The 21,218-nt window shown below is 40.6% G+C and overlaps 1 protein-coding gene across 3 annotated transcripts in view; it reads left to right on the forward strand.

Annotated features, from left to right (window-relative positions):
• DSE (dermatan sulfate epimerase) overlaps positions 1 to 21,218 on the forward strand; it is a 34,325-nt gene continuing 13,107 nt past the window's right edge. Inside the window, exons 1-3 of one of the 3 annotated variants that reach the window (XM_054630117.2) lie at positions 1 to 125; positions 501 to 570; positions 12,454 to 12,922. In XM_054630117.2, the coding sequence (XP_054486092.2) occupies positions 12,507 to 12,922 (416 nt within the window). In that variant the 5' untranslated portion in view covers positions 1 to 125; positions 501 to 570; positions 12,454 to 12,506. Of the gene's footprint in view, positions 126 to 500; positions 571 to 12,453; positions 12,923 to 15,481; positions 18,503 to 21,218 lie in introns of those variants that run through there. The other 2 variants (XM_054630118.2, XM_054630119.2) reach the window with 2 other exon arrangements.

The following is a 21,218-nucleotide window of genomic DNA, read 5'->3' on the forward strand; positions in this document are numbered from 1 at the left end:
GTCACTTTCTTCCTGCGCTGAAAAACGCACCCCTCACCCCCCTCCCCGCTCCGTCCCCCGCGGCTGCGGAGGAGGAACTTTCTGGCGGGCGGTGGGCGCTCGGAGCCGGGCGGGGGCCGCGGGCGGTGAGTGCCCGTGCGGGGCGGGCGCGCAGCGGGGCGGGGCGGGCGCGCCGCTGGCCGGAGCGCTTGGGAAGGCACGGTCGGTCCGAGCGCTGCCGCCGGCACACGGTGCCCAGGCCCGGGGCAGCGGCGGGAGCGGCTCCAGGTGCCGGCGGGGCCGGGCGGTGGGAGCGCGGCCGGGGCGTCCCGCGGGAGCAGCCCCGGGCACGGACGGGCTTTCGCCGGCTGGGCTGGCCCCAGCGGAACGGAGCTGCTGTCGGGGCACCCGCAGGACGGGCCCCGCAGTCCGGGGGAGGTGCGGGCGTGCGGGGGACGTGGCGCTTTCTGTGCGAAGCTTCACCTGCGGACGCCGTGGGTAACAGCTCTGCTCCTCCGCAGCGCTGGGACCGCAGCACCCTCCGAGCTTTTTGCCAAAGAGTTCAGCCTCCCAAGCATGCATGTGTGAAAGGTAAGCGGTAGCATCCTTGTCTTGCGCCTAGGCAAGCTGAGAGACGGGAACAGAGCGACTTAGCGACTTGCCCGATGCAACTTCCTGCCACTTCTTTTTTTATTTTTTTTTTTAATTGGGAAAGTTTTAAGTGACCTGGGACCAGAGCTGTCAACTCGGGAAGCTCAGTCTTCTCAGCCCCAGGCAGCGAGTTGCAATTCCTATTGCATGAAAGCAGTGCATCATCACTTGGTGTGTCTCATGCCAGCTCTTAAAATTCAGTTTGGTATGAATGAAAGTAACCACCCTCTCTGTTGATCTGTTGCTCGCTCTTGAAGCAATATAAAACTGTGATATTTTCCTGTGTTTTCAAGTTGGAGTGGCTTGGGTTTTAGCCATAAGCAATGGCAACATAAAAAGTAGTCACAACTGTGAATAAAATACAAGAAATATTGCTCAACCCTGGAGATTTTTCAGTCACACTAAGAAGATCAACTGCAATTTAAATAACACTAAAATTTTAATGTAGTCTAAACAAAGACGAAGAAAATCTCAGCCTAAATATTGCCACATTATGTTTATCATGCCAACTATTATTATAACTCAGTGGAGTATTTCAAAAAAAGGAACAATTCAGCTGAAGGGCAGCAGTGGGAGTCAATAATTCAGATGCTGTTTATTACTCTGAAAGACTCTAGCTGGGTACCCTTGAGCAAGTCACTCCACCTCCCCATGGCTCTCTTTTCTTCCTCATAAAACAGATAAATGTGCTTGCTTGCTTCACAGGGGTGTTGAGAAGTTTAATTAATTAATTAGTTTCATAACTACTTGTAGATCCTTGGCTACATCGTTCTACTGAAGTGCTAAGTATTATTTCAACTAAGAGTTCCCTTACTGTGTCTCATCACTTACACGTGTTTTTTTAAGTGACCTGAATTTGTTAAGCTTTTAGGGGAAATCAGCAAAGTAGCAGTTTTGGATTGGGATTGTCTTGACTCTCTGTAAACTTCACTGGGACTTGAAACCGAAATATACTAACCACAGTGTATTTTAATGGGGCAGGGCTACTGGGCCTTTAAAAATGTCATTTTCTTGTTATTCAAAGTAAATTCTTGCCTTTGTTGCTTTGTTTGAAGTATTGTGATGTTTTGCATGGTTTTGAATTGCCATGAGAAACACCTGAGTGCTCTTAAGATAATATGAGAGAAAGATATGAGAATAGCTTTTAAACACATCTGTATTCTCTACTGTGAGCACTGACCTCAGAAGACACTTGGTGCTGATTTTCCACTACACATTGATATACAGTCTTCTTTACAACCTGCTCTTTGGTTATAGAGAATGTTGCAAGAAAGAAATGTATAAACTGAACCATTGATTACCTATGGTAAAGGTTGATAGATTTTGGTTGTCTAGGCAAACTCAGTTTTTATTGTAGTATGTATTAGTTATTGTAACAAGGTATTGGGTAAATATCTGCACTACAATGGTGAGGAAAATGCATTTTATTACCTGGCCAAATGTTAGATGTGATTTTTATAGGTTGCATACAGTTATAAGTAAAAATGAGTAGCTGAAAGAAGGTTTTAGAGCGGCATCTTTGGCTTGGTACTTTTTAAAGGCTCATGAGGTCTGTGTGTACTGTTTCTTTTCCTCAAGGACAATGACAGTACATAAGCTTTTTTTTAAAACTGAATTCAAGTAAAACCTAGATCAGAGGTGGTAAAGAGTGGTTCATATCACCAGGCAGCTGTTGGGTTGTGAATGAACATAGGAAGTTTGTATCTTTGTAGAGAAATGATCACATCCATCAGTACCCAGCAGTCTGAGCAGTGAAAACTAGGTTAAATAAGGAGGTAAATGTCCATAAAATTGAAGTGTCCCTTCTCTTAGAAGTGATTTCATTTAACTAAAATTCAGTCACATTCTTAGTTTGTGTATGGAAACTTGCACATCTGGCACCCACAGCATACTATAGCAATGAGCAGAAATAAATCTAGTTACTATTGCTATTGTTCCTGGATATTTTGCAAGAAATAAAGCCGGGGGGGGGGGGGGGAGGGGGGCGGGGGTGCTGAAGGAATTAAAAAATAAAGAAAAAAACCCCAACTTTCTGTAACCATTGTTTTCTTGCTTAGACTGGGTAATCCAAGTGTGTGGTGAGTGAAAGAGTTTATGACTTTTTCTTAGCAAATTGCATTTAATTGGTAAATATGGCATCTCAGCAGCAAGTTTGTCCTGGCTGTTCTCACCTTCTTTGCTGTCTCCATTCAGCTGAGGTAGATCAAAGAGCATAGCTACAGCACTGTATTCTCCTAAAGCTGTTAAACCATGGTGCTGGTTCACATTCAAGACTATAGCCACATACTTAATATAAATAATTTACTAATAAATAGTTTAGTATAAATAATTCTGCATTTGACTCCCTTTGAGCCAGTTTTCTGTTTATATGGGTAAACTTTGTACTGATGTCTCTTAGCCCAGCTGGGATAGGGTGAGGTCCTACAGTGCTGCATTAGTAAACCCCCCAGCCCTTGTGCACTGCACTTAGAGCAGATTCTGCTGTGTGCTCAGGATGAGAACTGGGCAGAGAACCTGCTAGGAAAAGGGAAATTTCACAAATGCCACCAGAGATCTCTGTCATGAATGCTTTGTCAGTAAAAGTTTAGCAGAAGTGAAGGGCTGGTAACGGAGAGCTGACCAAAGGGGTCGGGTCATTTTGGGAATCACACAAAGGACAGAGCACTGGAAGTGTTTTCTCACATCAGGTGCTGGCATGACACTTTCATCCACTCTTGGGACATGGTCAGGTGTGGAAGCACAGGTACAATGTGACTATTATGTACACAGTCTGAAATTACCTTTGTTTGGTCTTTCTTTCTGTTTTTCCCCTTGCTTAGACTGAGAGTATACAAGAGGAATCAGCAGTAGCATTGTTTAGAATGGGCAAAGCATTGTAGGTAATTTGACTTTGGTAGGTGTTGTATCTCAGTACAAGAGAAATATAATTTTAACGTACAAGCTCTTTTACCATGGTTGTCCTGGTTTATGCTTTTATTTTGTGGAGGTTTTTTATCAGAAATATTAATAATTCTGAACATTTTACATAAACCTGGTATGCCTTCTTCAGTCTTCTAATCAAGTGGCTGCTAGAGTTGCTAAAGTATTTTGAAAAGTTGTTCGCAAGCATTTCTGTGGATATCATGTTCCTTTTAATCATATCCTTGCAATCATGGTTCATCACACCTTTTACCAAAATATGTCCAGTTTCAGTTCTGCTTGAGAGCCATGCCTGCACAACTTACAGTCAGAAATGAGATCATAAGATTCTAAATTTCAAAATTAACCCATAATTTAATGGTTGTGTTGACACCTGCTCACAGATTGCTCATGCACACTGTGAGTAACTACATTTTGCAGGAATCATGGAGCTGTTTAACTCCATCTGCAGTTGAGATTTCTGTCCTTGAAAATGTAATGACCACATTTTTCAAGGCTTTTGTTTAGGGTATTCTGGGGAGCACTGGGAGAACAATAATAGCCCTGAAGGAACTACAGGACAATACATTTTATTGTCTGTCCCAGTTTGTACCCTGAAAAAAGCAGTTGCATATGGGTATATGTGTATTACATCTATGGAGAGAGAGAGAGAGAGAACCTATATGCTCTATCTCTCTGTGGAGAAACCCTAGATAATGACATAACAGCAGAATTGTATCAATAACAATGAACAACACACTCCTCTGTAGAGAGATGCTGCGACCAGTAGGGTGATACAATTTAGGTCTATAACCACAGTGACATTTATCCTGTAACAAATGAACCAGTGGTTCTTCTGTGTAAGTACAGATTTGGGGTCTGCATACTCACACTCTAAGGTTATCTGTAGATAATATAAAAGTAAGTGTTGGTTTAAATTGAGTAGATTACAAATTTCCTAGTTTCAGAAACTGACTAGCATCAGCATCTTTGGACTTTGCAGGTGCTCCTCTACGCTGCCACAATAATTTAACATATATGATTGCCATGGTTTTATCCCAGCTCCAGCCCCACACAGCCACTTGTTCCCTCCCTTCAGTGGGCTGAGGGAAATAATTGGAAGAATTAAAGTGAGAACATTTGTGGATTGAGATACAGTCTGTATAATAGATAAAAGCCACACAAAACAGAGAATTCATTCACCCCTTCCCAGGGGTAGGCAGGTGTTCAGACATCCCCAGGCTCCATCACATGGAATGGTTACTCGGGAAGACAAATGCCACAACTCTGAACTCTTCTCTCTTTCTCCTTCTTTCCCAATATTGTGTGCTAGGCATAACTTCTTATGTTATGGAATATCCCTGTGGTCAGTTGGGATCAGCTGTCCCAACTGTCCCCTCCCAACTCCTTGTGCATCCTCAGCCCCATTGCTGCTGGGGTGGGGGGGAGAGGCAGAAAAATTCTTGACTGTATAAATGTTGCTCAGCAGTAACTACAACATCCCTAAATTATCAAGACTGTTTCCAGCACAAATCCAAAACATAGCCCCTACCAGGTACTATGAAGAAAATTAGCTCTACCCTAGCCAAAACCATCACATAAAAATAACAATAAAATATTAATATAGTTTTGTGTGCAACACTGCGTCATAAACAGGATATGGAAGTATAGTTAAAATGAGTTTTGATCCCATAGCAACTGAAGGATATGATGCATTTTAGAATTCCTGTCTAATAATATGAAGTTCTGTGGAAATGCTTTACAAATAACAAATAATATCTTGAGCTACTCAAGTTTGTAGTTTTAGATACAGAGAGTGAGAACTGGTTTTGTAACACTCCAGCAGAATCGCATCATTTGTTTACAACATCCTGAAGACAATCAAATGAACAAGAATTAAAACAATAAACAGGGAATATTAAAACTATTAATTACACATGGTCAAGAATAACAAATAAGGGGGCTTAAAACATTTGAAAGTATTTGGAAGAGTAAAGGTCAAGGCTAGCAAAGTAGAGTTAGTTGGAAAGAGGATAAAAGTTAAAGTCTGAAATTAAAACACTTTTTTTGGTATCAGAAGTTTCTGATGTTGTAATCAGCCTCCTCAGAAGTGAGGGAAGATGGATAGCATGCAATTCCCTGGGGTGGGTTAGGCACAAGGAGGAATTCTGGCAGCAGTAAATTGGCTTTCCCCTTTTGCATGTAGGATTATTTTTTCCTGTCCTTTATTTGTGCCTCCTGGGCATTGCCATTGCCATGTGAAGTTTTTCCAGTTCCCCCTGTGCTCCATGGCTGTACCACTGGATCCACACAGAGGCTCCAGCCTGGCATTCTGTTCTCTCCAGAAGAGGCATTCTGTTCCCTTGCTCCCTTCTTGTGGTGGGTGGTTGTGCCTTAGGGCTGTGGGCTGCTCTCAGAGGAAACCCTAAACATCATTCCTGATACCTAACTCCAAAGGGTTCACAGCCTTACTGACCCAAGTGGGCCTCTTTGCCGGGCCAGGAAGATGAGTTATTTCTCAGTCCTTGCCAAAGGAATATTGTTTCACCACCCAGATTGTGCAGGAGCCTTTGTTCTGTGTTTCTGAAGTGCCTCTTACTGTCATAGTCCTAAACCCCAGAGGTGCCCCACATGCTGTAATAGTGTAACACGTGGATGAGTGGTTTGCTTGGCTTCTGGGACATTAATGGAGCAAAGGTAGGGAGTATATCCTCTTGGCCTCCATGAAAATTCTCAAACTGCCTTCCTATAGTGTTAACATTTGTGAAAACACTTCTGAAGTAAAAAACAAAGCCTAATTTTAATTATTGAAATGGCCTTTTAAAATTATGTCAGCACAGGATACAGTGCTGGTGTTCTAGAAGGAATCTTTCTCTCGTAGCTTATAGTTTTACGCCTTCAGTGGTAAAAGTGATTGGGCTTTCATTCACTGAATGTGGATGCCTTAACAGGCATGTCTGTACTGGTTGGGAATGATCATCTGCAGGATTCTAGATGTCAAAATTACTTCTTTACTCATTCTACAGAGTGAGATATGGAATAAAAGATCCTAGTAAGGGTTAGAATAGTGGTATTAGTGCAACCAAAAAATTACTGAGAAAGCATTTTTTACAGGAGGATAAATTGTAAAATAGAGGGAAATTCTAAATTCCCTGATTATGGTTTGGACATGCAGACTATTTAAATCATGTTTTCACTTGAGGCAGAGAGAAGGTTATGTGTGTGTGTGTGCATGCTCTGTTAATTTATATATACTGTGATAAAATAGACAAACAAGCTTTTAACTGGAAGGAATGAACAGATGAAACTTCCTTCACAGATGTCTTACAGATCCTACTGTGAACTTACAAAAATATTTTGCAGTTGCTGTCTTACCTGTAGCATGGTGGAGAATGAATGCAACCCTCCATTCTCCTGGAATTATGGTCTGACACAGCTGTGTACTGCTCTACACAGATCCATTTAATTTTGTGTTAGATCAAAGGACAGACACAAGTTTAAATCTTGACTGCTGACAAGATGGCATATACTGATAATCCCTATAGGAACTGGCTGTTTCTGGTTGCCATTGGGATTTTCATAGCACAGCTGTTAGTCAGACATAAAAGCTGATACAAACTTCTTTCAAGGTATTTCCAATCATTTCAGAACGAGTGCAGTACTAACACTTGGGTACCTGAGCTGTGCTTTATTTTATGGCAGATGTAATTCTGAATTATTTTTGGGATTTCTGTATTTAAGTTTTGAAATACCTTTGAAATTATATAATTGTAGTATGTTTTTCATAGTGAAAAAAACAGAGGAAGAAATGAAGTAATGTCCCCTGGTGATTAAGGTTGTAATAGGTGTTTTTCAAGTTTTAAGCAGTGATTTTTACACCTTTCCAGTGTTTTTATTGGAGATAAAGTCACTGGTTTTGGCTCACCAGTCAAAAGGTGGGTGAAGGACTCCTGACTGCTCCTGTCTCTTGGGACGTGGGAGTTTCCCACCCTGGTGTCCTGCTTTGAAAGGGTCTCAACAGTACTGCTTGTTGATGTAGAAGCTATCCAGCATGGGACTCCTGTCAGCAGATTGACTGTGATTATTACAGCACAAAGATAAGTTTATAGTTTTATTGGTTCTGCCCCATCATGCATCTAATTATGCTGTATTGGATATGGTTCTCTGGAACCAAGTGACAATATATATATGGGAATTAGTCTCCATTGACCCTTTCACCTCTCTGTTTTCATGGACTTATCCTGCATTCTTTAGTACCAGAATGTCACTGCATTCAGTTAGAAGACTAAATTGCTCTCCCATTCTTAAATACGTTTGCAAAATATTTAGATTGGTGGTGAAACAGACCTTGTTGAACAAAACAGCTCTTCAGTTGGTGTAACTGGCATGATTTTAGAATTCTAGCATTATATAATGTTACCAAAAATTCCAGCTGATATATTCCATGTTATAGATTCTGCATCTCTCATCAGCAGCAAAGTCAATTGCAATGTATGTGAAAAGATATTTCAGATATTTGGACAAAGTGCAAAAAAAAAAGAGATCCTACAGAAGTTTGCTTTTCTCTGCTGTGATCTAACCTACCGCTTCTTGTGTTACATTTTGGCAGTTGTGCATCCCTCTCCATTTAATGGAACAATATTCCACACACATCTCATTGCAATGTTATCTATTAATTTCACAGTTTTGATAGGACAGCATCTGTTTCTGGTAATTGACCATTTCTTGTTGAAATACCTATGACTTTCTTACCTGTTTTAGCACTGGGTTCTAAAATTGCTTATTTTAGTTTTAATACCAGTTCTTGTGATGCAATTTGTAACAAAACTGTAATGACACTGTTGTTTAGAATGAAACTGCATGTTATACTATTACAAGCATTGAAAAAAATGGAGTAAAAAAAGTTCATTTTCACTGTCAATAATTTATGAAGTGCAAAGAAATGATGAAATTTACATCCGTGCTAACTCAGAGGTCATTTACTAAGGTAAAAGTTCGGGCACTGAACCAGAAGATTTGATTTTCGTCAGTATGGTGGAACAGATTTTCCTTTAAATATTTGAACACATTTCTTAGGCAAACATTTGTTTCTCAGGTATCTCAGGTAACCATAATGAGAACTGTAGCCTTTGTGGAAAATAGTTGCTTCCCAAAAGAAGACAAAGAGTCTGATGTGTTCATGTCCCAGTCCTGGGCTCTGGGAAGATCTTTTATTCAGAAACCTGAATAATCTATGGTGTTGTAATGCCTCCGTTTTGTGGAAGTTTTAGTCACCTGAAATCCCACCTTTTTTGTTCCTGACTGTAAATGTTGACAAGGTGCCCATGTCAGAGATGGGTCATGGCTAGCATGGGAGATGCCAGCAGAGACACCTGCAGTTTCTGATTTTTAAGAAGTGTTGCAAGTTTGGTCCGAGGTAAAAGCAGCTACCAAGCAGAGTGGCTCTTCAGAACTGATACTACAGAAAAACATGGTTCCTTACCTGTTTTTAATTTTTATCACCCACAAGAAGGTCAGATTGCTTCAAACACAGCTGTGCAAGCTGGTGATCCTAACACTGCCATCATTTCCTCTCCCTCCTCCTCTGCCCTCTTTCACTCCTCTGCTCTCACGGATGAAGTGACATTTCTGTGCACATGTGGCTGGAGTAAATGGGCCTCTCTTTTATTTTAAATAGTTTATTTGGGAAAGTTATCTGTATAAACAAATGTTTAGTTTAGTTAGTGGTTTCAGTTTTACAATACTTTTTTTTCTTTCCCTACAGCTGAACATGTATCAGTTGATGCAGATGGGGAGAACTAAAATTGTTAAGATTTAATCTGTGTTGGGTGTTTTTTTCTGGAATAATTGATGTGTTTTACTGTTTGTTTCTGCTGGCAGTGGAGTTGAAATCATGCAAAATACTCTTTCAATCTAGAACTAAATGACAACATTTTCAAAGCATACCGTATAATATGATTTTCTTTCAGGGGCGAGCATCCTTCATTCTCCTTTTAATTTTTAATACGTTATCAGATCATGGTTTTGTAATGGAATAAAACCCCCTCGTTTTCAGAAAAGGTTGAGTTGCTTGGTGAAGTTTTTCTTGGAAGACATGACTGGTAATGATGCGGTGTAATATGAGAGTAAGAAATTCCTTTAGCTTTAAAAAATGGTATTGTGAGTGCACATTAAATGATCAGAAGGCCCAGACTCCAATTCTTTCAAGCCCTATGTATCAGGCAAAGTACAAAAAAATTGTAAGAAGTTCACTCACAACTGGTAAGCTGAAGCTTATGTGGACAGTTACCTGCACAGATCCAGCTCTACCTAAGCTATGCTCATAACCAGGGTTCAGAGGTTTGCATGGAAAGGAAGGTGCACTCCCTTCCAGCTGCCTCCTGCCATCCTTCAGTCACACCAGGCTGAGCCCTGCAAGGTTATGGGACAGGGCTCACTCTTCTTAGTGAGTCGTGGCTGCTGAGAGTTATTGTCTCCTTATCATAGGAAGGGTGCCAGTATGATTTAACCAAGAATAAATGATTTTGTGTTCCTGCTTTTGCCACTGCCTATTGATTTTCTTCCAGATCATGACTCTGAATAAATATACAATAAATATACAATTGTTTTCAGTTATTCTGTTGTTAGTCTAAAGAATGTGGCACAGTGGTTCCTCCTCATGTAAAGGTAAAAAAAAAGGGTTTACTTTCTCAGTGAAATGTGCACATGAATTAAGGGTGAAAATGTGGGAGGCTATTGAATACCTAAGAGTACAGACTATGACTTTTTGGCAAGACTGGATGTGTTTGATGATGGTGTAATGCTGGGAAATGTGTGTTCAGATTTGCAAAGGAGTTCTGGGAAACTTTACTGTATATTCCCTAATGGTTGGTCAGAAATAACTTAATTTAGGGAGCTCTTAAAACCATCCCTAAATTTATGTATGTTCTTAATTGTCACTGATGTGCAGAACACTTACAGAAATCAAACCAAAGGAAAGAATGCATGAAGTCCTTACTGCTAGCTGGGATTTTTTTCTGCTTGTGTGAACCAGGAAGTTTTTTTCAATAAATGGTTAACACAGAAAAAGCTACAGGCATTTTTGCCTTTTTTTGAGGTATTTTTTAGGTTCTTTCCTCTGCCCACAGTTCTAAGGATCACAGAGGCTTTTAAAAAAAACTGTAGTGGGTTTTTTTTTTATTATTATGATAAAGCAGTTTTTTCATCAATTAAAACATTACATCATATTTCAACCATAATGTATTGCTTTGGCTGGTTTTTACCTCCATCCTCTCAAAATACACTGTTGTATAGTTTCCTTCAGCATAGGGAAGAATATATACAAGTAGATTTTAGTAGGTCTGGATAAACTGTGGTGCGTGTGTATGTGGTGAGAGACTCTGTAGATATAGTAGAAGTGTTACCAAATAAACCAGCCTGTGATAATGTGTCCTGTAACAACTGGTTTACATCCAAAACAGGGCAAAATGTACTTGCAAAATGCATTAGAATACTATGAAAATGTCATCTTCCCTTACACTCTGTTTAAGCACTTACTCTGCTCGCTGTAATAGATAAATTTAAGCAGTTACAGGGTACAATATTATTTGTAGGTACAAATTCACAAGAAATGATGTATTTCTTGGCCAAGGAGATTTGCTCACAAATTAATTTTAGGATCTGAGCACAAAAATCTAGGGGGTCTGGGCACCCAGTAGTCATGAAGGGTCCTCGTCTGTCAAAGTTTTCTCATATTAATGACTTTGTTCAAACCGGATGTGGGTCTCTAAATAAGGTTTTAGCAGTCTAGCTTCTATTAGAAAATTTTGGCTGTGGAATAGGGACCTGTGGGGAGAAGTAAAAGGTTGCTTTGTACTTTAACTTCCTACAAGTTTTATGACTGAATCCTATGAAACTGGTTTTCCATGGGAGAAAAAAAAAGTATCTGTTTTTAAGTTTTCTTTCCTTCTATTTCTCCTTTTAATAATTGAAAACTACTGTTCATTATTTACATAAAACTGTCTCACTTGAGCCTGCTTTCCATAACCTTTTCCCTCGTAAGAATTCTAGGAATTTGCTGGCTTTCCTCAGGGGGATCTTGGCCATGTTTTATCTGTGACTTTAGGCCAGATAGTTGGTAATTTCTACAAAGTAACTTACTATGTTTAAATTACATTTGTCTCTGCATAGATTTCTCATTTGAGCACATTTCAAGAAATAATGTACATAGAAGAATATGCATTTTAATACAATGTTTAGCCTTCTTGGTAACTGGCAATAAATCTCCACATGTAAAATGGAAAGCCCTTTGGAAAAAAATACTAATAATGCAAACCCCTAAATTCCCGGAAGGCAAAGTATTTCAGCTGTTTTTCTAAGACTCTACCACTTACTGTTTCCCTTTTTGACTCCTGACTTGCTCTTTTCTTTTCTTTTCTTTTTTTAAAATGAGGACGTGTCAGAACCGGAGGCCTTGAGCCCTGTATAAAGTGACCCCGGCGCAAACCTCCAGCATTCCTCATCTTTCCCTCTCTCCAGCTGCTAACATCAGCCAAGGCAGCACGCAGGCTTGGCTGCCGCCAGCTTCCTGGCTCTCCCCCTTCCTCCTCCCTTCCCGCCCTGCTCCCCTTGCCAGTGCAGTCAGCGCTGCTTCATATTAGGCACCGTTGCAATTATTTCAAATCTCGAGTACAAGAGCTGTTGTTGTGTCCCTTCAGCTGGTATCAGCTACTAGAGGGCAAGGTATGGGAAGGAAGGGGTTTTCTTCAGTGTTGTTTCTCTTAGGTGAATTGCTGTTTAGATGTTTCATCTGACATATTCAAGTAGATATGATTTGAAAGTCACCTGGAGAATACATGGGGTTCTTTAGGTAGAATCATATTTCCTGAATGATAGTGTGTCACAAATTCATTTTCTAACTCATTCTTTCATGTCCATCTACCACAGGACATTTCAAAGATGGTTTGGCTGCCATTGAGACCTGGAGATCTGATGCCACAATGAGGACTCACACACGGGGAGCCCCAAGTGTGTTTTTCATACACGCGGTTTGCTTCGCCTTTGCCTGCGGCGCCAGGGAGGACCAAGACACGATGGTTCCTTTTGTCAACGCCAACTATGACAGCTACCCCATGCTCTACTTCTCCAAAGGGGACGTGGAGACCCTGCGGCTCCAAGCCAGCACCACACACCAGCACATTGCGGCTCGTCTGATCGAAGCAGTGCAAACCATGCTGTCAAATCCCCTGGAATACCTTCCTCCCTGGGACCCAAAGGAGTTCAGCGCTCGCTGGAATGAAATTTATGGCAACAACCTTGGGGCCCTGGCAATGTTCTGTGTGCTCTTCCCTGAAAACATGGAGGCCATCAACATGGCTAAGGATTACATGGAGAGGATGGCGGCTCAGCCTAGTTGGTAGATTTTTGTCTTTTTTTTTTTAAGTTATTCTTACTGTATAAACTGCTTACAGTTGGAGGAGTAAGTGGATAAGTGAATAGCTTAAATTATGTCAGTTATACTAATATTCATTTTAACAGTGACTAACTTGCTGAATGCATTTACCCTCATCGGGATCAGCAGTGACACACAGCTTTTCACCATCACTGGACTTATCTTCTTGAAAGTTGGTGCTGAAAGGAGCATGATTGTTTATGCACCACCCTGTTTGCTTGTAAAAAACCAAAAAGTAATCCACTCTAAATCAGAAGGAAGAGTTTCACATTTGTTTTTTGGCAAGAAGTGCTAAAAGTGTTACTTCGAAATTTTTCCCCCCAGATTCATACATATCTTGGGTAACTAATTCTTCCTTAGGAAGAATTTAGGAAAGAGGGACCTATGAAAAAGGTATAATTAGGTAAAAATAACACTCTTGGGCTTCTGCAGTTTGCTCTAACATCTGTCTGAGCTTTAGTTCAGGCTGACAGCTTCACTTGGCTGCATGATTCTTCGGCCTCTCCTTAAGACATACTAGGACATGATAGTTGTCCATCTGATTACTGGAAATGCCTGGGTAACTGGTGTTTTGATGATCCTCCTGGATTAACTTCCCCTGGATTTGAGTTGCCATCCCTACAAGTTACTCTGTCTTCTCTGTGCCACACTCTTTCTATGGGAACAGAAGTTGATGTTCTCACTATAGGAGTGATTCTAGAATTGAGACCCCAAGGTCTCCTGCTTTTCATACCCACCTGCAATTTATCTCCTCTTTTTGCTCTGGCTGATGCATTTCCCCTACGTCCCTGCAGCAGCTGCCACTTGGTGCACCTTTGCAGACTATGGTCCAGGATTGCTGTCACTGTGAATAGGTCAGAAGATGGGAATGTGGGCTTTGCCAGGAGGGTGGCATCTGCCCAGGGCAGCAAGATAGAGCTGGATGGGGCACTGCTCCCTTCTGTCATAGCTGCTTTCCTACAGCTCTGCGGTGACAGCAGCTCAGCAGAAGTGTACGTCAAGATTCAAGTCAGCACAGGAAGAGAAGCATCAGCTGTTCAAGCGGTGTTCATTGCTCAAACTACTATTCCTTACCCTCTAGTAACCAACTAGTAATATCCTATAAATGTTATCCTTCCATGGGCCATCACTGGAATAATGCTGGATTTGAGCTAGCATAATTTGGGATCTATATCTATATTTGGGATCCTGATGGGCATTATTGAAAAGCCATTATAGTGTTTGGGTTCCCCTGCACTAAGGATTAAAATGGTGAATGCCACAGAAATATATGAGCTAGAGCAAAAGAAGTGGTGGGACATAGCAGGGACACATTGGCCATATATTGCCTGCATGTCACAGAAGACAGGACATGGGATTTAGGAAGGAAAATATTGTCTCAACAGTGGTGGTAATTTCCAAAATCTTGCACTGAAGCATAGCAATACAAAGCTTCAGCCTTAGCTCTGGAGACAGTGTGGAGACGGTTTCTCTTGGCACACTGACAGAGGGATATAGCTTACAGAGGCGAATCCAAGGATGTGTGACCATCTCCAGTAGGAGACAGGCTGCTCCAAAGTCAACACCTTCCTCCTTAGTTTCATTGTTCACACTCTTTCTTAACTTGTTTTGGGAAGGCTATAGTTACATGGCCATCTGTTTTAATGAAATAAGAAAGAGGGGGAAGCATTATTTTGAGTAGGAGGACTTGTTTGTGTCTGTTTTTTTCAGTTTCCTACATCTTACTCTCTGTCTCAATGTTATTCAAGTTCCTTATGTCCTGTGATTCCTGCCCTGGATTAATTGTGGTTGTTCTGTCTTTTGTTATAATGCTCTCCCTTGTCCCAGTGGACCAGATACCAATCAGAACCAAGCAGATATCCCATTTCCACTTGGCTTTGATGTTATTTACTTGCCTCCAAGTACTGTTTTTTCTCAAGCAAGTATCTTGCATTACCCTGGTGAAAGAAACCATGCTTTTCCCATCTTTCCCTTCTGGTGTAGACATCCCATTCAGAAATCAATCAAGGTTTAATCAGGGTTCTCTGCTTGGCAAAAGAAGTGGCTGCAATATACTCAGTAGTAGTGAAAGTGCAGGAGGAAATTTTAAACATAGGCAATAGAGCTGGGCTAAGCTGGCCTTTGTATAACCTCCAGCTGGCCAGCTCTTCAAATGCTGTGGCAGAAACATGGATCTGGTTTCCATTTTTGTTTTCCCCCTGAGAACTTATGTCTGAATGCTGTCAGCATGGAGTTTATACTGTAGCCCCATCAGCGGTGGCAGTAATACAGATCTTTCTCCCTTGTCCAACAGTGGTTTTCAGAAAAGTAGGAATGTGACATCTCCGAGGCATGTGCTGCACTGTCTGGCTTTGCTCAAATAGGCTGGGTTCAGAGGCTGAAGGATGGGCAGACAGATTATGTAAATCTGTTTTTCCTAATTAACTCAATTTAAAAGTACCAGAAAATGTTACTGCACGTACTTCTCCACTTAGGATAAGACTAGGAGAATAAGCATGATAAATAGGAGTTATGGCTGTTATATAAGCTGTTCTGGCAGTGTCAGAGTGGTGGAATTTTTTGTCCAGTCTATCTAGGCATGTTTAGTTTTCCTCAGACTTTGGGAAAATACCATTCTGGATGATATATTATTATTATTGTCCTTATTAAATAATTTGAGGGCATGTGTCTTCTGATCAGGAGGGTGAAAAGGAGTCTTGATGTTGCCTGACTTTGGAGCCTTGCGTGTTAGGAGAATCGTCTGCCATAACTTTTTATTTCATCAGGAAAGAGGGCTTTTCCAAAGATGTATCCATAAGGTAAGTAACATGGGTCTCTCCTTAGACCTCCTCATTAATGTAGGTGCCAAGACTGACATGTAAAATTTCTGGAAAAATATCTTTTTTGTCACTGACAGATTCATCAACATGAAAGTTAAAGCTGGAAAGTTAAATCTGGCATTGGCAACTTAATTCTTTCAGCAGTATAATCTGGATTTCTTTTGACTTCTGCTGTTATGGCATTGACTCTAAAATAGCTTTGGAATTAAAAAAAAAAATCATCTTAATGAGTTTTCTCTAGTTTTTGTGGCAATGTTGAGTAAAATCTAAGCCTTACCAGAAAACAAAAGTATATGTTTTTAGCATATGCAGTAGCTGAATAAAAGAAATATGGTTTAAAATGTCACTGGTTATTTGTTTCAGAATGCTAGGAGATTAAGGAGACTGACATTTTAAATTTCTTCTTTACATTAGTGGAATCCTCAATAGTCCAAATATCCCAGGATACAATTATGAGAAAGTCTACTGGTAATTGATATATACATGGAAGGGGCATGTAATTAAGAACTCTGGTCCTTTCTCATCTATTAGTCATTTTATGTCACATAATAAAGTACACCCATAACTGAGGTCCCATTTGTGTCAACTAACAGAGGTTGAGCCGTTTGTCATAACAACCCATGTGGACAGGCATGCTGCTCATTAGCAGAGCATCCCTAATGGCTACATCCTGGAGTAGGTTTACATTTTAAAATAAACAGAGGGGCACTGGGTAACAGCTAACTATAACAATCACCCAAAATAATCTGGGAACGACACTTGTGGAGACTAGCAACAGCAAACAAACATGCATTAATATTTTAGTTGAAATAGATGAGCATTAATGGTTTTGCCTGTAAAAATTAAAAGCTGGTATTAAATAAACCCCCTTGGTTTTCCATGGGTTGGATATCTAGATACTGTCTAAAATCTTATGGGAAGTTTGTCCTTATATTTGAACCATATTACCTTTTTTTAGAGGGGACAGAGGATATTGATGTGTTTTCTGGCATTTTATCTCCGAGTGGCCCCTAGAGCAGTCCCCACCAGAAGGGCGTTTTGGCCAAGGAGATCTGTGCTCGTGATTCTTTCCATATGCCGCTGGCTCGTCCCGTTCCCGTGCTGAGCGGAATGATGTAATCAGAGTCACACATTGTGCAGAAATAACACTTCAGTCAGACTCTCTGGTTTGGACAAAGCAGCCAAAAGCTCTCTTCTTTACTAAGCCCACCTTACAAACAAACGCCTTGGGAGTTCACAAATTCTGCACCCTTCTTTTAGCAAGAGAGAGGTTCCAATTTGCAATGGCCAGAAAGAAATTTCTGTGGGTTTGTTTTTGGGTGTTTTTGCACATAGTTGATGCCCCACTTTTAAAGCCAAGTATGTTACCAATGTGCAGTAAGGTGTGGGATTCTGTGGGTTTCACAGGGCAGATAACTACTGTCAAGCACATGCAGACATTCCAGGGCAATAGCAGCAACTAAGGAGAAACTAACAGGAGGCTTTGGAATAACAAATCTGTGACCTTTCTGCTGCTTTCTTATAAACTAGCAATCATGTAGCCTTCTGTTATTCACTGCTTATTAAAAAGTATTGGAGCATCCTATGGGACCCTGGCTGTTAGTATCCAGATAGTGCTTGATGTTGAACAATACAGATTGCAAGGTAAAAATAGATATGTGTAAATAATTAAACATGTGGATAATGATTTAACTAAAATGAATTCATATATGTCAAATTGCAATAAAGCAAGTCTCCGTGCTGACACCAGAAATTTATGGCATCTGTTTGACTCCCAGTAATCAACCAGCAATCACATTCAAAGAAAACTTAAGGGGGCTTTGTAAGACTGTGGAATAAAAGTTAGTATAAAAGAAGCTCGGAGGATGCTGATACACTGTCTCCTACAAAGAGGAAAAAGAAAGAAAAGGGAGGGTAGGAGGATGAATTTGATATCTGGAATATGTATTATGTTAGTAAGTGAAATATCAAACCCTTATGCTGTTTTTATCTTCTACATATGTAGTGTTTAAAAATAGAAATTGTGCATGTTTATGAAATTAAATGGCTAGCTGGATTTTGGAGAGCTCCTTTAATATCTAAATTGGTATAGAAGATATATTGATGCTGATATTCTGTGGTAGCTACTGGGAGCTCACTTTGTGGCATGACTGGTATAAAAATTTGCTAAAACAAGAGCTAGAGGCAATCTCCTAAAAAAATAACATAATTAAATTTCTATGTCTGCTTAACATGACATTGAGAACAAATGAAACAGAGTCAGTTCAAGTTTATTAATGTGTCAACACAGAAGCATCATAAAAGCAAGCCCTGTGTGCGAAGGACTCTTGTGATCAAAGACAAAAATGAGATAAGATCTGAAAGAAGCTTTAGAAGCATCAGAATGATGATCGTAGACCTACGAGGAAACAGAAGGGAAGAGGTTAAAAAGTAGATTAAGATTTTTAAGGAGCTAAAGTTTACTTTCCTCCCCATAGCACCTAAGCAGTACAACTCTATTTTTATAGTAGGCTCTTAAAACATCTGTCTATATGTTGCCTTTTTTCCCCATACTGACATGAATGTAGCCTTTTACATTTAACCACTCCTTTGCCTTTCTTTCTGTCAACTGAGCTGCAATGAACACAAGCATGTGAGATTGGCTGCTGCTGAAACATGACTGCTAAAGAGAGAAGCAAACCTGTTTTACCTTAGACACCAGAAACATAAAACATCAGTTTTTCAAGTATGTTTTTTAACTTCTTTGTTTTTGCAAAGGACCAAGCACTAAGGTTGGGCAGATAATGGGGTTTTTGCTTTGGCAGCCAACCAGAAAAATGTGGGAAGGGTAAAAGCTGAGAGGTTGGGGTTTTTTTTCAGAGAGTCTTCTTTTTTCTCCCCAAAATGACAATTGTAGAGTATTGCTCCATTTATTAAGGAAATATTCCACTTGATCAAAAAAATTACTTTGTTTTGGAGACTTTGTAAGAAAAATATTTAAGATTTGGTCTGGTTTATAAAATAAATGTTGGTAGTCTCATTCCCCTTGAAAGGTGTTCTCCCTGTTGATAGGGAGTGGGTCAGGACAGACCCTCAGAAGTGGGTCAGGACAATAGGAAGAGTGCCAAGGCATTGCCTGTGGCATTGGGAGGGCTGTACAACTGCACAAGCGATCAAGAGGTCACTTGGCCCCCTTGCATGCCTTGTTTACATCCACACTTGACATCTTGTGTGCATTAAGCTCAACCATGCTCACAGCTGGGTACCAATATCTGAGGTAGATGGCATCAAAATGCACTACAGGGCTGTCTTAGAACTAATTTTCACCTCTAAGCAATTAGGAGAGAGTTCTCACTCATTTCCTTTGCATGCATCTAGTGAGATTGAGAATTTCAGTACTGAGGAGCAAGTACTGGCATCCTTCCTTCAATTTCCTCCTCCAGGAGTTATTCTGAAGTGATTTGTCATGGGAAAGTTTGGAGCATTAAAATTCAGGATGTGGATTACTTGTGTAATGCATGTGTCAGGATGTGCTTAATTCTTCATTTTACATGCACTGATACCATGTTAGTTGTTGACCTAGAGGCCAGAAATCCCATCTCACACTGCTTGGAAGGGTATTCTATATCTCAGATTAAAGAGGGTTATTTTCCTATTTACTTCAATTTGCTTTTAAGAACTGGATACACAGTGAAGGAAAGATGAATGTAAACATCCCACAGGTTATGATCAAGGAACTCACTTGAGCAGCTGAGTTTGATTTAAATCCTGCCTTGAACTGGCCATATAGTGGTTTTTCCCTCTTGGCTTGTATTTCTGAGAGAAATGCTAATAGAATCATAGAAACAGAATTGTTTGCGTTGGGAAGGGACATTAGAGATCCTCCAGTTCCAAAACCCCTGCTCTGGGCAAGGACAACTTGGACTGGACAATGTTGCTGAAAGCCCCATCCAGCCAAGCACTTCCTTGAGCACTTCCAGATTTGGGGCATCCACAACTTCTCTGGGCAACCTGTGCCAGTGCCTCACCACCCTCACAGTCAAGAGTTTCTTCATAACTCTTCATCTCCTTTTTCAGTTTAAAACCTTTCCCCTATGTCTTACCATTATCTGCCCATGCAAAACCCCTCTTTTTCCTATGTCCCCCTTTAGGCATTAGAAGGTTTCTGTAATGTCTCCCTGGAGACTTCCAGGCTGAACAACCCCATCTCTCTCAGCCTGTCTGCATAGGAGAGGTGCTCCAGCCATCTGAGCATCATTCTGGTTTCCTCTCAACTTGCTCCAGAAGGTCCATGTCCTTCTTTTGTTGAGGAGCCCAGAGCAGTTTGCATCACTGCAGGTGGGGTCTCACCAGGGTAGAGTGGAGGAGCAAAATCCCTGCCCTGCTGGCTGGCCATGCTGCTTTTGCTGAGCTTAGAACTGGCTTCCTGGGCTACAGGTGCACATCACTGGTCATGTCCAGCTTTTCATCCACCTGAACCCCAAAATCCACCTCTGTAGGGTTGTTCTCAGTGAATTCTTTTCCCACTCATGTCTGGGACTGCCCCAGCCCAGGTGACCCTGCTTTCAGTAAGGAAGTAGTTATTTGGTAGTCAGTAGTGAGAAATTAAAGAAACGCATTTCTACTAAGAGAAGAGGCAGTAGTAGCATCAGGAATGTTGTCAAGAAACTGAGAGGTTGTAGTGATCTTGGCTTTGTTGGTGATACTGGTTTTTGCTTCCCATCCAAAATTTTATGCAAATGGTGTACTTACTTAGAGCTTGGAATTGTATTTAATGAAGATGCTGTGTACACATAGAACAAATGCAGTGCATGCATGATTCTTGACCAGCTTCTTGGTGCCATCAATTGATGAGTGGAAAACAGGGTCTTAATCCCTCTCTTCATATTCATTGTTCATTGCAGAAGGTGAAAAATCTAAAACAGATAAACCACATTGCAACATGCTAAAATTCTTAACACGTGTAGGAAAACCATACTACTTATCCATAATTCTAGCCTTATCCATGATCTCTTTATTTCTCCAGTTTCTTCATGGAGGATTCATACCAAACTCTAAATGTAACAAACATATTTTATAGGATACAGATGAACACAAATTTAAAGAACACCCCAGGCATGTATTTATCCTGTGCCATTCACAGGATTTGTCCAGACAGCAGATTTTTGTGCAGAACAATGCATATGGTTTTGGATGTTTATGGAGTTTGATCATGAGGTAGCAAACCTGTTCAGCACTTTTTCCTCTTTCATAACCTTCTCAAGTTTCCAGATAGGCACCTCTTCCAAACCTATACCTACAGACACAGGTATATAAGTGCAAAAAGGTACTGTAGGGGTGCCTTTATCTTTTAGATTTTAAAATATATTTTAGAATTTTTAAACAGTGGCCTTTGCTCAAAGTTCATATGTCTGCAACTATGTAGCTGTTCTGTATTAAAAAAAAACCCATTATAGATATTT

Source organism: Agelaius phoeniceus, chromosome 3, assembly GCF_051311805.1.
Source record: "Agelaius phoeniceus isolate bAgePho1 chromosome 3, bAgePho1.hap1, whole genome shotgun sequence".
Lineage (NCBI taxonomy): Eukaryota > Metazoa > Chordata > Aves > Passeriformes > Icteridae > Agelaius > Agelaius phoeniceus.